At 41.6% G+C, this 15,919-nt stretch overlaps 1 protein-coding gene across 8 annotated transcripts in view; it reads right to left on the bottom strand.

Annotated features, from left to right (window-relative positions):
- AGAP1 (ArfGAP with GTPase domain, ankyrin repeat and PH domain 1) overlaps window positions 1-15,919 on the bottom strand; it is a 347,733-nt gene that overhangs the window by 121,622 nt on the left and 210,192 nt on the right. For all 8 annotated transcript variants that reach the window (XM_068686209.1, XM_068686211.1, XM_068686210.1 and 5 more), the window contains 2 exons: window positions 13,818-13,922; window positions 1,239-1,407 (listed from right to left, as the gene is read on the bottom strand). In XM_068686209.1, coding sequence (XP_068542310.1) covers window positions 1,239-1,407; window positions 13,818-13,922 — 274 coding nt within the window. The remainder of the gene's footprint in view (window positions 1-1,238; window positions 1,408-13,817; window positions 13,923-15,919) is intronic.

Raw genomic sequence — 15,919 nt, 5'->3', positions numbered from 1 at the left:
ATGGGATATGTTGAAAAACACCCTCTGTTCCCAGTCATCTACATTAAAAAGCAAAATGGAAAAAGCAAACCAACCATGAATAATTTTGTCCTATGAACTCTTCCAGTGACAATGCCAGCTCCACGCCTCTTGAAGCACAGGTTACAACTTGAAAAAGGCCCTGATGAAATCATGGCTTCAGGTCCCCAGCCAAACTAATTCAACATGCCATACAAGAACTGTTTATCTGCAGGGATGTCTGCTCTGTGACACCACTGTAAAGCTGCAAGGCTTTATTTTTTATTTTTATTTAAACATTCATCTCAAAGAGCAGCATCTGAAGCTGGAAGGAAAATCCTCTTGCCCTAACGCAGGGTAATTTGCATCGTGAAAAAGCAGAGGAATACATTTTGACTCGAAGCATAAGATAACCATTACCACCCAACCGAAGACACTTGAACAGCAGGTCACCAAGTTCCTTCCTGCGGCTGCTCATCCTACCTGTGCGGTGTGTACTGCGCAGGGACAGAAGTGTGCTTGCGTGGTTTTGTCAGCCTGTGCTGGAGATGTCTACGTTACCCATAAACGGAAAAGGCACTTGGTGCTTTATGGATGTCATCCCAAACATGCTGACAGAACTTCTCTATTGACGCTATACCGTTATGTGCTTTGTATAAGCTGCGTGTTTTACAAGATAAATTGTCTTAAACGCTTTTCCTTAATGCAATTTTTTAAATCCATTTAGCTGTATGGACAAGTACTTCAGTGAACGATAAAATTCTTTGTTTAGAGCTCACAAGGAACTATAAACCACTTCCATAAACAAAATAAAATAGCTTTCTACAGAAGAATCTTGCTGCTGGAAAGTCCAAAACTATGCATCCTTCTAAAGGCGGAAACAAGCAGCGTGGATGTCATCGGGAAGCCACAAACAACCCTTTCAAATGACACAACTGTTTTTCCAAAGTATGACACTTAACAAGTCAGTAGAAAGGCAGCAACAATTATTCACAAATATTAACTTCTGTGAATTATGTATGCAAGTATAAGGTAACATGGATGTTGAAAGTTACTCAGAAATTCAGAATCTCTTGTGGAGGCCAGATCAGTAATCAGAGACGACTTAAAAGTTGCCTATCAGTGGTTACTTGGATTTATAAATTAGTAACAGAAATAATTCCCATCCTAGTGGTACAACTGCTTAAATACATTTGGAAAAGCAGTCCTTCCCTTGTTTGCCAAGCATTAAGTTGTCTTACCTGAATTTGGCGAGATGTGTAAACTGCTCATGTCCTTGGAGAGGCCATTTGTTTTGGGACTGGAAATGGGTGCACAAGCTGACGTAGCTCGGGGTGGCCTCTTTCCAGGAACTTTCACAGTGGTTCTCAGCAAGTCGATTTCTTTTCCATGAACATTCTGCATATAGTCCTGATAAGAGGAAAAAAAACAAACAGCAATATCAAACAGGTAGTTCTGTAAGCAATAAAACAAATGACAAAGTTTCATAAGACTTTTTTACATAAGATTTTTGTCCTACATCTGCCATCATCCACCACAATATTTTCCCCTTCCTTCCATTTTCTAGGTAATACAGCTCACATTTTTAACAACAAATACACCCCAAAGTCTTGAGCTCTACTACATCCTCCACCAACAGCTAGGTGGGTAAGGTAAGAAGTAACTCACACCATGGCTGCTTCTGAGCCACATGTACAAATTCAGCAGCTGGCAGGTCCCAAGCAGAACAACAAGACGAGGCTGACTGTCTCTCATGAGCATGTTATACTTGCAGCTCCTCTCTATTTCAGTGTTTTATGTATTTATCTGTTTCTCTATAAAATGTGGCTGAAATTGGTTGACAGGCACAAAAGTTACAAAAGGGCACTGCTAAGGTTTCTGAAATTACAACACTGTTTCTTCAGAATGTGATCCTTCCTCCAAAAAAAAATAATCACAGCAGGGAGAAAATTATGCAAATCATGGCTGATTAGAGTAAACACGCTAAAAGCTGGAAGCCAGAAGTGGAAAAGGCTTTTCCTAATTCTTGTTTGGAAAGCACACAAAGGGGAAATAAGCAAATACCATCACTTGTGGAAAGACAATGGCCAACTGACTGGAGCCAAGCCACTGTTTTCTGAGAAATTCAGGAGGAAGTGAGCTGTGCAGTTCTACAAACTGTAAAAAGCTGCTGGAAGAACAGGCTCGTAATTCTGCTTTCCAGCTTCAATGGCATATTCTAAATTGCCTGTGGGCTTCTTGAGATGAAAACAGAAAAGCAAATGAGCATGGGTTTCTTTATCAGAGGACAAATGACAGTTCATTAAGGTGAGACAGCCACTGAATCTGCAATCCTGGGGTACATCAGAAGAGATACTTCCAGTAGAGATGGTGAATGCTAAAGCCGTTAACAAGTTTTCATGTCCTGGTACACACGATTATGGTTACTCACATTCCAGACAATGCAAGTGAAACTGGAACAAATATGAGGACAATCACAAAAAGAGACTATATGTTATGAAAAGAAATGCAGGACAGGTCATGCAATATAGCGAAATGAAAGGCAAACGTTGTATGTCTGAGGATATACACTACAAGAAAAAAAGCACTTTGTACCAAAGACTGGAAAAAGAAATTGGCATAACTGAGTTAAGCTGGAAACCAAGGGAATGTTAGTCTTGAACAATCTTCTGTGGGAAGAAACTGGGGAAAAAAGTTCTAGCTCCTTTTCAGGTAGGACTCGATCAATTTACAGAAGACTGGGTGAAGCCTATGCAAGCAAAGACATGCTGACAACGACATTTATTGTAGTTCTCCAAGTGTCCAGGACAAAATTTAGTCAAACCACAAGGTATTACATAAAAGACTACAAATATTCATTAGGCTGATTCCAAACCTGCAGCATATGGGCCTCTGTGTACCACTAAAGCATCACCATTACAAGTAAATCTACCTGAATGGACTAGAAGCTCACTCCAAATCTAAACCACTCCTGGCACAATATAGGGAACAATCAACTTTCTCATAAAACCCCTTCCACCTCTGAGTGCGTGTACAACACAAATTACATATTCTGCTCAAAACACATCAAAATCTACTACTTGACTAGTATTCATTTTTTCATAGCTAAGATTAATCTGTGATAAAAAAACAAGACCAGAGCTGGCTTTGGTGGGATTTTTTGTTGGTTTTCTTTTTTTTCCCCCCTCCCCCTGCTGCTTGGGAATTATTAACAGTGAGGAAGGGATGTCTGAACAGTTCCCTGGCTGAGAAAGCAGACAGAGCTCTGCTTCCAAAAGAAACAAAGGCAATCCATTAATAAAAACTCACTTCACTGGCTGCTAGATAGAAACGAACGAAACAGTTTCATCTATAAATTATCAAGTTGGCATAACTTTCTTGTTCAGTGTCAGTTCTTCCCAAATTAAAATACAATAACCAGAACATAACTGAGCATTTATTGCTTATGGGCTGTAAAACGAGGCTTAATCAGATGGTGACTAAACCTCAGCATGTACTCCTTTTAATAGACACTTTTTATTTAATATACAACAACCAGTGTATTCCATTTAGATTTCATAATGAAGTCTTTATTCCAAATGCTTCAGATGAATAGAGTGCGCATTTTTCCTGCTACCTTGCCAACTTGTGAGATGTGACAGGGCATTATTAAAGCCCTTTTAATTGAGAGTAAAACAGGCTTAGGTGAGCTATAAACAATTCAAGAGAGTAAGTCAATGTTGGCAAACAGGAAATAAATGCACTGTAGCCATACCATTATTATATGAAAGTGCCCGAAAAGAACAGATGCCATGTAGGTATTAATGTCAGTTTAAATATTTATAGGGATATATCAAATGTAAACAATAAAGACTCTTTCATTGTGTGCAAGATGCATAGCGGTAATCTCCGCGTTCCCCTGAGAAGCAGGAGAGGAAAGCACCAAGTTTCCAGTCAGCAGAGCATCCAGCCTTGCACATGCTCCTTCAGATCTGCACTCAGGGAATAAAAGTTAAAACTACAAAATAATGTGGCGGCTTCAGAAGTGCAATGTATGGTTTGATCAGATTAGAACAGATGAGGGTCTTGCTGTCATCTGGAATATGCTGTGTTAAAGAGAAGACAGCAAGCCTGATTTTGATATGCAAATGTTACAGATATAACTCCCCTAGATGTTAGTTGTAGAAAATGCTGATCCGAGAAAAAAGGGGAAAAAACCCTTTAACAAGGCATGAGGGTAATTCAAAGCCAAGTACTTTTAAACAGCACTTAACAAGTCCCTAGAGCCTACTCAACAGCGGGCCACCCCAGAAGTGCCATCTTCTGCCCCTCAACAGCTTGAAAAAGTAGTAATTGCAAAGCCATTTGCATTTTTCTTCTCAAGTTGTCCATGTTCATCATTCAGCAATGCAGGAGGAAAAAAAAAAAGCAAGCAGCAAAGCTAAGGGAACCCTCCCCAAACGTGTCGATAACAGGATAACCAAGCGCCTGAGTCCCCCGCACCCCTGCTCTTGCACCTTCGCCATCGCTTGTTTTTTACATTTCGCTCCTAATTATGTTGCATCTATTGCCATACACTTAATTAGCTGCATTAATGTGATTTCTTTTCACATAGTCAAGCAATTAAGAGCTATGATTGAGTTTCATTCAATTAGCCTCAACAAACATGCTAATTGATGTCCCAGATGCAAATGAGGTGCAATGAGAGAAACCTGCTAGCAATTGAGAGTTGTGTCGGAGAGACCCACGGCTCTCAGCTCGCCGGCGTAAGCGCAGCTTAACATGGCTGCTTCCTCCTGCGGAGGGACGAGCCGAGCCATCGGTGCCTCGGTGTCCCCCTCGGTGTCCCACCTGCATCCCTACAGAACAACGGGCAGCGCTGATCCAGGCAGGGCCGGCTCCAGGTCTCACAGCAGAGCAGTAAGGGGAAAGGCACACGGCGTTTTCCTGCAGCTTGGTAGGCACTCCTGATGCTGAAAACCACGGTTTCTTTATCTGGGGACTGTGAAAGGTCTCCATCTAATCTGCGAGCCTGTGAAATACTACACAGGTAATGGCCTACAGTTATCAGTAACTGGCAACTTAATCTTAGTCAGCTGTGGGGCAATGCTGCTGCTTCCAGTTAAGGCCAGAACGCATCAATCAATCAATAATCCCTAAAAATACCCTCGCTATATTGATTCTCATTGCTTTTCATCCTGAGGTTACTGTTAGTAGTTTGCTCAAATATAGGGCTGCCGAGGTGTTAATTTGACTACTCAAGGCCATTGACCATTATCTATAGGACTAAATAAACTGTTAAAATACCAGCGAAAGTCATAAAAACTACATTGACTGAAGATGACACAAAATATTATTTGACGGCACTACAAAATGAATTGCCTTGAGTAAGAAAGAAATGATGTGCCATGACACAGAATAATGTAAAGTAAAATTACTTTAGTTCTGGTCTTAATACAGCTCTCCGTTTATAGCAGCAGAAATTAATTTAACCAATTCAATGGATAAAAACCTTTCAGCCATCAAAATTGGGCAAATAGGTGTGCTTTCTAAGCAGCCGTACCAAAAATAAAGGGGTATTTTGGGGTTCCCCGTTTGTTTTCAGTGCCAGTGGCTGCAAACAACCTTGCTGCCATGCATTGCAACGGCTTCTGATGGTCCTCAAAGCCAGAGAAGACCCTCCACCAAGGGCTGAAACTAGATGATGTGATGATGCTCGCTTTCTCCCAGCAATACCCACTCAAACAACTCTTGTTCCACAGCCACGCTTAACACTGCTGTGGCCCACTGGCCCCTTCCTCCATGAAGCTGGTTCTCAAACTCACAGCATTCAAGTCTACCACAGTTGTCTCAAATCCGTCACTAAATGACATCAGAGCATGCAGCAGCACAGTTCCTCCCCAAAACAATCCTTAACTTACTTCAAATATTTTTTATATATGAATATACACGCGCTAGGTGTGTAAGATTCTGGATATCAAAAAACGTCATGGAATATGAGGATTTTCAGATGGCTGTAATACAAGAGTCATCCTTGATAAAAAAAAAAAAAGGGTGGGGGAAGTCTCTCTGCTGCCTAGCTTGTATCCCAAAACCACAGCATTTTATTATCAGTGTATTAAGCAAGATAATGCATACATGTGCTGAATTCCTTAATATAGCATTTATCAACTAGTACTTTAGAGACTGACCCTTTTGGACTGAAATGCTTTGGACCTTACTCTTGTGCTGGGATTGCAGTGAGGAGGCCAATGCTGCAAGCTGGTCTTGGCCAAGACACCTCACCAAGACGACAGCAGGATCAGCTGTAGAAGACAGCACTTAGGAGCTCTTCTGGTTGGGCTTGGATGGCAAATGGAGCTGTCCTGCAGAGAAACCCCTTTTGCTAGAGTTGCATCTTTTGCATCTCGGTGAACAGGACTCCACGTTCGCACCCAAACCTCTCATCTCAGGATTGCCATGTGCCATTACATTAACATTTAAAAGAAACATTTTCTCCTTCCTCTCCCATACATTTCTTCCACCACGTACTTGTCCCACTACCACCCGTTTCCAGTGCACACTGTGCAAAATGAGACAGCTCCCTGCCCCCCTTGGAACATGGCCTTTCCATGTATTTAATAATACCTAAGTAAGAATATGACACTTTTTTCTCATTTTGAGTTATTAAAACATCTCAGAGCAAGCCTGTTTTCCCAATACTAGGTAGAGGTCCAGGCCCAGCACAGACAGCTACATACTCCTTCCCAGACCTGCCACTAAGAAAACACCTTTATTTTGTCCCATTCTGCTGAGATGCTGTTTCCTGATCAGAAGTAAAAATAAAACAAAGACACGTGCTTACAGAAAAGAAAGTTCATGGTTGCATCTCTGGATGGCATTTGAAAGTCTGAGGGTAGCACGTGTTTTGAACACGATTCCCCTTTTGGAGCTGACGGTGGCGACCCGCACAGCCTTTGTTCAGCACCAGCACCAAGTGCCTGGAAAAGCAAAGCCCCGGCCCCTTCCCTCCCAGGCAGAGCAAACCCCAAACTCCAGGCAGGCTGGGATCGGCTGAAGCCTTTACTTTTGTGCGTGTACACGGCAGTCAGACGTTTTTATTGCAAAATGCTGTCTGGAAAAGATGCAAAACAAAATTGCTAAACTGCAAAAAGAAGAAAAGGGAGGGGGGGGGGAAACAAAAGGCCCCCTTCCCTTTGCTTATTGAGTTCAAAGGCATAACATGCAGCACCCTGCAGCAAATGGGAAGCTACACTAATTTTAAAGCCATAAAACGCTATAAAGTGCCCTGCGGGGCAGGACTACACTGAAGCTAGTTGCACCTAAATAAGACATGGTTCATTTACTTCGCAGCTTAGCCTAATGTAATCATCAGCGGATTTCTAGCCTAGAGTTGTAACAGGCAAATAGCCGATACTGCGGAGGCGACACTCCCAGCCATTGAGGGGCCTCCGCTAGATTGCTGTTGATTAGAAAATTTTTCAGTTTTGACAAGCACTTAATGAACATAAATCGCTCCTTGATTGGTTTCCATTTGGGGCCACAGGCACACCTAAGAAGAAAGAAAAGTCTCCAACTCCTCTCCCCACCTTCTTCCCTGCACGGACCTCGGCAAGAAACCTACGATCAGGTTATGAGCCACAGTGGAATATATTCATCAAGTTTTCCTGTTAATGTAGCCATCCTCTCCTCTTGCATATAAACATGGGCATAATATCACTCAGCTTCGTAATATATAGTTAAGCTTAAGAAAAACAATGAAATGCCATTTTCTGAGGAGACCATGGGAATGAAAATGCGTTCTGGAAGACGCTGATCACCCTAAAGCACTCTGTCCTGACAAAAAGGAGGTCATCTTGAATCTGCTTTATTCAAATCGGGAATAAAGAACATTAAATTTCAGTAATAAAAAGCATTGACTATGTCTATACCACAATATTAATCAGTCCAATCAGTGTTCCAGTGGTGGTGGCAACAGTTTCAACACAAAAGCAGTTTCAAAAAATTACGTTTTTTTTAAATGGATCACTCATTTTCATGAAATGTTAAGACAACTCTGTCTGCACTTCACTTCTCATTCAGACTTTGTAACAAGAACTGCTGTAAAAGACAAATTTGAGTTTTACCATCGTGAGTAATTTATGAGGCATTTATATCCACAGCAGTTAGCTCTGCTGGACAGGAAGCTCTAATTTTATAAAACCCTGTGATTAATTAATAGCTTGGCTTTTGTCATTAATTTGCAACTCATTCAGATACCAAAAAAATCTTCTCTGCCTTTTTTTTTTTTTTGGAGGGGGGGCACAACAATGAAATATATGCTTGCTGCTCCTTGCTATGTACTGCAAGTTTGCACAGCTCTGCAAGTAGCAGTACTGCATTTGCTACAATAGCCTACACTAATGATGTGATAAATCTTGTCATACCCTCTGAAATGAATGGACTTGAAACAAAAAATGCTTCACATTCTCCTTGTTTGTGCATTTACTGACCTGTGAATATCTGTAACAAGTCACAGAAGTGATTATAAGAAGTTGCTGTGAATAATCAGTCTTCCTCTCCTTCAACACAGACAGCGATTATGTATTTTAGGAGTATTTCAGTGTCGCTTGCTGACCATCAGTAACTACAGTTTTATTTTTCACTGAGCAGAACAGGTGCAATGGCACTTTCAAGCAAGACTATTTTTAGTTTGAAAGGACACAAAGCCAGGGGGGTCAAAATAATTTGCCTTGACAGCTATCCCAAATTATAGGTCTCACTTAAGGACTGCAAACACATTTTAGCTTGTATTTTTCCCATCTATTTTTAAAAGTTTTCTCCCAAACTGAACTTCACTCCATTACCTTTTTAAGATAATTAAGTAGTTTGGCAGGAAGATATAAAGTGAGTGATTGACCTCTAAGAGGTAGAGGTATGCCATTTTATAAAAGCCATAGGTAGATCTCTGTCAGGCCTTTTTTTTCCTCAAAGCATTGTGGATTATATATTTTTTTGTTTGGTACCTTAAAAAATAAATTTACAGCAGCATGAGTGACTCTCACATTTCCCATAAAGGTCAATTATCCTCTAGTTATTACTAGCACCAACGTAAATATGCAACATACCAACTCAGAATTAAGAAAGGCAAGCCCTGAGAAATTCACATCTCTAATGGTAGAAAGGAGCACGTTGCTCTGAGCACAGCTTTGATGAAAACACTTCCAGAAAGACTGCCAGCTGTGGTGAGGGGGAAAATATGGCATCAACTCATCAACTGTAACAAGCAATCGTTATACACATATTTTGTAACTGTTCCTATCATTCTGTTTTTCTATCTCAACCAGTGTTTTAGGCATCCTAATGGATACCATAACTGTAGTAAAAACTTAAGTATGACATGCGTCTAACAGACTTGTCCTCCTAACCCCTCAAACTATATCCCCATTTCTGCTCTGTAGGATTTGCTTTGATCACTGCTCTTTCCATATGGTAGAGCTACACGTGACGTGAAAACACATACGTATCATTTTGTGAGTTCAAGTACTTACTTAGGCCTGACTTGGGGGTTACTTGTGCATAGCTAGCCAACGTCCAGCTTTACGTTCCTTTGAAGCAAAACCACATTGAAAAGCCTGAGAAAACCACATGCAACACTACAAGATACCTACTTATGAGGTCTTTTCAGATGCCTTCCATTGCTCACAAAGCGTGCTCTTCCTGTAGGAAACAGCCAGTCCCCCACCCCAAGGCTCTGAGGAACTCGGCAGGCACAAAAACTGGGGCTGTTTTGTATCATCGTCTAAGACGGGTCTTCATAGCATATTGTTGAAGCCCTTGTGCAAAGTGAAGCCTAGTATTGGATCTGACTCTTTGCCAGGCTGAAATTTCGTTTAGTTGAAGTATGTTCACTTTATTTGAACATAAACCATTGCTAATGCTTGGTTTGCATTTGCTTACATGGGTTGCTCACCCATTAGGAGTTTTGAAACTGGCTGCTGTCAAATTAATTGAGCAGAATTACATGTGTGAATTCACATACTTCTCACGGAGGTAAGGGACAGGTTCATGCCCCCGACCACTGCTACAATCCTACACTCTTTAGCACAGGTTATCAAACCAGATCAGTTGATGATGGGAGCAAGGTTTAACAGCAGCATTATGGCAATATAGATGTCAGCAAGCAAAAGTAAACCTTGCTATGAAGGTATGTGGTATTTACATAGCATGCATGTTCTAGATGGGTTTTAAGTGATAGGCATCAGACTTTCCTTCTCATGTATTTAGGAGGCTGTTCTTTATCCCTGTAAGTTGCCATGGTACTGTGCTTTTATTTGAAAACAAGTCTAGAATAGATTAAACATAAAAGGCAAGAAAAAAAATCCTTCCCTAAAATAGCTGTTTTCAGCTTTTTAAAATTTATCATTCCATCCATAAATGAGGGGCAGCAATGATGATGAGGATGCAACAGCAGAGAATGGACATCCACAGCTAAAACTTTGTCATCTACTGACCTGTGGCATGATGGCAACAGCCTGGAAGACAGACAGTGGTGAAACATCATCTATTCATCAGGATAAGGCTTAGATAAAGAAGCTGCACGTAGCACTGCCCAGCAGGTATCCCAGTGAATACATTTCAGGAGCCCTTACACATGGCATTCTGCCATTAAAAGCCAGGAGATGCCGAGACAAATTCCCATGGGTCCCTTTGGGTAGGCTGACACTGAATTTGTCGGCCAGAATTTTAGTCATCCACTCAATGGCTACACTCCACAAGTGTATGATGAATAGGTAGCTATGGTGAACTTTGAAGCCTGAGGGTCAAAGTTCTCTCTCATTATCCCCACCATTTTCTATTGGTACAGCTCCTCAGCATCCCAAGGGAAGGGAAGGTTTGAGGCTCTTGAAAAAACCTGACATGACCAAGTCAGAAAACAGTAGGGTGCTTATGTACATGTATTTTCTTTCCCCATTCTTCTCTTCCCCCACTTTCTTAAGAAGAAGGAATACGAATTTAGCTATTGTGTAAAATGTCAACCTGGTGGCATCTCTAGTTACTTATTTAGCTGGCACAATGCAGCAGTCATTTCAGCACACTACCCTGCCAAACAGGCCTGACCCTTCCAGGGATACCTCCTCTGCAAGTATGATACTAATTTGATTTTCACTCCCCACCCCAAAATCTTTCATTTTGTAGGCAATCCTTTATTCAGCAAGGACAACAGTACTGATTTCTGTGACACTGATGCATTCACTATATTAAAAAACACCTTCTTCATGTCTGACATGCTGCTGAACACATCTGACAGCAGAGACAACCGATCCACTTTTGGCCAGATCTCAAGCACCAGTTAATACAGTGCCCACTAACAACCATCACGTATTTAAAAAGCTTCTTCCAAAGCAAGAAATCAACAAAATTGGATGTTCTGACCCAAACCACAAACCGGAAGGACCAAGCTACCTTCTGAATTGGTTTCTTCCTGCCACCACTAGAGGCCAGCCCACCGCGCGCTTCACAGAATTGCAACTGCAAAGCATGGAGTAACCCAAATTACCTGCGGATTTGAAATAACCCAAGTCTAAGTGAAAAATGCATGTATGGTAATTGACGGCTGTACAGCTGCCTGATGCATAAAGAACGCTCTGCAGGGTATATTAACAACAGCTAACGGACAATAAATAGTTTATTGACAGTACCGAACTGCACTGCTCAAGTAGTGCCGCGGCTCTTGGAAGGCTAAAATCAATAGAAATAAAACATTAAGCCAGCATCATTTATAACATAAATCACATCACAGAAAGATTTTAACATGAATGAACATAAGCCTACATATTCCTAGAATGTGGATTTGGTGAAGGCGTCTCAAGAAGCCTGAGAACAAGTACTAGGCTTTGCCCAGTAGCTTCTTGGCAGCTAGGAGCCGAGCATGGTCCCTCACCATGATCTACCAAAACACAGCCAAGGGAAAAGTAGTGAGTTACAAACCTCTCTCATCTACGAAAGGAGGTCTGAGCAAATGAAGTACATGGACGTGTACCTTTTCTTGGGAGTGGGGGGGCACGGTGGGGGATAGAGGGAAACAATTACAGGCTAGTAATTACTTCTTCTTTAAATGGATTCTCTCTAATCTCCAATGGATTTACCTCTAATCTCAAAGTAATTACCTCTAATCTCAATGGATTCTCACTCTGGGGAAGACTAAGCAGCTCCAGGGAAGCCGAGAGAGAAGTACTCTATTGTCTGCAAAGAGCGATGAAAAACTAACATATGTGCACAGAAACCGTCAGGAACAATAGAGCACTTGCACAGCGAGGACGGGACCGGGGCGCACACAGCGGCAGCCTGCCTCCTGTCCCTCGCTGACCCCGAGTGGCCGTCGCAGCCCAAACCCACGGGGGCTGCCTCAAAGGCACGCGTGTCCGTGCTTCCCTTCTGCCAGCCACACTGATGCACAATTTGGGTGTTTCAGGACTACCTCTTGGCAGAGTTCCCCCCACATTGGAGACTAAAAGAATGGCCAAAGTGGCCAGTTCCACAAAAGGGAAAAATGAAAAACTGGACAGTCACTTCCTCCAGATGGTACAGGTAAGAGGGACGAGATTTCTGATGGAAAGCAGCAATTACTTGAAGCTAGTTGCCATGTCAGTTTTAAGAAGTAATTTTTAAGTAATCATGAGAAATAATAGCACAGCATGGTTATGGCAGGAAGCAAGACTATTAAGTCTCGTGACAAGCCAGAGAAAATGCCAATGTGCAGCAGACAGGAAGAGCAAGTTGGTGCAAGCACAGCATCAACGCAGCCATGCTCCTGAGACATCACCCACTGAAAGCAGAAGCTTTCTGCCAGAGCTACATACAGGTCTGTAAGACCTAGAGCACATCTACAGAAATACATCTATTTAAAACCTTTGCTTTTACCCTTTAACGAAAACTTTTCCCTGGAGCTCACAGTGACAGCAATAGGCGTCAAATGGCCCTAAAACGTTACAACTGATCACCCTCTAATTTCAGAATATGATGGTAAAGCTTAAGACCTGAGACAATTCCAAAGATCTTGACGAGGGTCATACTATGTTTTCCCAATTTCACTCTTGCTTATACTACAGAGCAAGTGCAGGAGCTTGGAATTCGCTGGGAATTACAAAACCTTGACTCTCTATATAGGTTCTGTTCTTTGAATTGCTCTGACATGGCACGAGTTCTGACAACTCTCACCTTTCCTCCTGCTGGCTGTCTGGGACTGATGGGATGGGCTAGTTTTGAGTCTCAGACCTGTGCTCCTTCCACCCCCAAAACCAAACCCAGGGACTGGTACACATACTGAGAGGGACTGACAGGATCCTTGGGCAGACAATGACACATCTTACCGAATACATTTTACAGCACGTGTTTTAATAGAGATGTCATTTTCAAAAGGTTGTTCAGAATTATTTTCTGATTAAACCATAACCACTGTACACTGACAAATACCAGAAGACTTTCTCACTCCTTACTACATCTATGAAGTTGTACTGTGCTATAATTTTCCTTTTAAAATACTTCGGTTCTTTTTTAATGGACAACAAGTCTATAAAAGCATCAGCACAAAATGAAGGCTTAAACTGTTTCAGCTGCCTCTTGAAATCCAAGGGTACCCCTATTCCAGGGCGTTCAGAGGAACCTGACTGTAGTCACACTGTTTCACTCTGGAGCTGTATTTCCAATTATGCCTTTTTGAAGGGAAGGAGAAGGGAATGAAGAGAGAGAGAAGTTCACCCACCAACATGGGCTCACCAAAAACATTCCCAGATGAGCTTGTTTACACTACTTTATCAGGGCTTGATGGTTGCTTAACGCAGAGAGCACGATGCACTTACATGTAAACTAGGATGATAGGTCAGTACACCATTGTCGCACAACGTCACGTATTTCTTCTTCCATTCTTTATTCAGTGACTTGCCACTTCGCTTTAGCAGCATACCCTGTTAGAGAACAGAAGAAAAAAGATTAAGCATTATTTTGCCAATGCACACCTATTTAAGACACAGAAAAGGACTAAATATAATTTGAGATATGTTTTCTCCTACCAATTCCTCATTTTCATATTTTTCCCATAATACATTTTTCTCCATCATAAGCTTTAGTGCTAGCAATTTAGAAGCAAAAGCTCTAAGCACAGCTTTTATAAAGCAAGTCATGTAAACAGAAAAGACTATGTAATGTCAGCTTTGTCCAACAGGTAGAGAAAATCATTTTGCATTCAACTTCATTCCTCGGGAAAGCACATTTTAACATGTCACAGAGTAGGCTACCTCTGCACACACAGAGCTGATAAAGACAACACACTTGGCGTGCACTTCCTTGCACTCTGAAATAAATGATGAATCTCAGGGTGTGTGAGGGTCATACTATGGCTCGTGCTCCTTTTAGCACGTACCTGCAGGTTCCTTTGTTGTTCAGTCTTGGCCTCTCACAAACAGGGAATGGTGCACATTTATGTTTCCATTCCTGTTTTCAGTAAGGTGACACTACAATGGAAATTCTCCTAACTACTCATTCCAAACAAAAAGAGATGACACTAATGCCAGGCAGGAGCAGCAAAATGGTAACAGGCCAAGTACAGAGCTTTTCCAATAACTTCTGGATAACCGGAGGAAAAAGGTATAGTCAATAAGGAAAGGAGGTGGGCGAGATGACTCACTTTTCCATAAATCATAGTCAATCTACACATCAGTGATGAATTTCAACAATCAATAATTGAGATTAAAAGTCATCATTGTGTTTAAATGGCCAAGGACTACTAGCACATACCAACCTGCTTTCTCAGCATAACAAGAGAAATTCACTTTGAAAAGCAGAATGTAACTTCTTGTACCACAAACTGATAGTAAATCAAACAATGCTTTAGCGTTGTTCTTCCTTAGGAAGTGTTTGTTTCCAAGCCAAGTCAGAAGGCAGTTCCCTGATGAATTCACACAGTAATCTGGTTACTGGAAGTCGTAGCCTCTCCACCAGGACATTTCAGCACACACAATACTGCCACACGTAGCAGTTTCACAGATCAAGTTTGGATAAAAGCATTCACTTCTATTAATTTCAGTAAATCATCATCAGGAATCTAAACTAATACAAGTTTCAGTTTTCTTATCCCCATAAACAGTCTTCCCCTTCTGATGGAATTTAAAGAAAAAAACGAAAAAAACATCACCAAGGAGGCAGAACGTAAAGCGATGCACCATTAAGCATGGTGCTTCCAAATATTTCAAGATGTTTTTGTTAAAGCAGTCACGTTTTGTGAGCAAGTTATGCTATCTGCCTTCCCATAAAACCTGCAGCTTATAAAACGGTCCATCTCCAGACCAAATCCCAAGACCAAAATGGACCAGGGGTAGGTCTATGCCACTGCACAACAAGAACTCTTTCAGAGCTATACGTATTTTTTCCTCCCTCAGTTCCCAATGGGAAAAGTTTCAGCTGAAGACCCTTGTCACAATCCACAGGAACTAACAACTCTCCTTCTGCAGCCACAGAGATGATCCCTATGGAAAATCAAAGTTCACAACCGCCTGTTCCTGGACACACTCTTGGAATAAAACTTCAATGAGCAACCCTTCACAATTCAAAGCCATCGGTGGACGGGACTGTAAATAAGAGCTCGTGTCGGAGGACTGAATTACAAACTAGTGGAAACCCCTAACTTTCTGACCATCTGGGGGTCACGTTTCTTTTTTTGTGCTGTTCTTTGCTACACTTAGGCGGTTCACCCTCAAACTTTTACAAAACAGAATGGGGCTTCTGAAAGGGCTTCTTACAAAAGCTTCTTGTGAGCGTGAGTTACACATCCCAATTACTGTCTTCTAGTGGTTAGAAACGTTGTTTTCTTCCATTAAAAATGAAAGCTTATTCCAGCCTTTGACTTGTATGTTTGTCTATAGTAGGTGATCTGTCACTTCACCTTTCCAATCTTTCATACCTCACC

This window comes from Anas acuta, chromosome 6, assembly GCF_963932015.1.
Source record: "Anas acuta chromosome 6, bAnaAcu1.1, whole genome shotgun sequence".
Taxonomy (NCBI): domain Eukaryota; kingdom Metazoa; phylum Chordata; class Aves; order Anseriformes; family Anatidae; genus Anas; species Anas acuta.
This window is presented reverse-complemented; position numbering and strand designations above follow the sequence as displayed.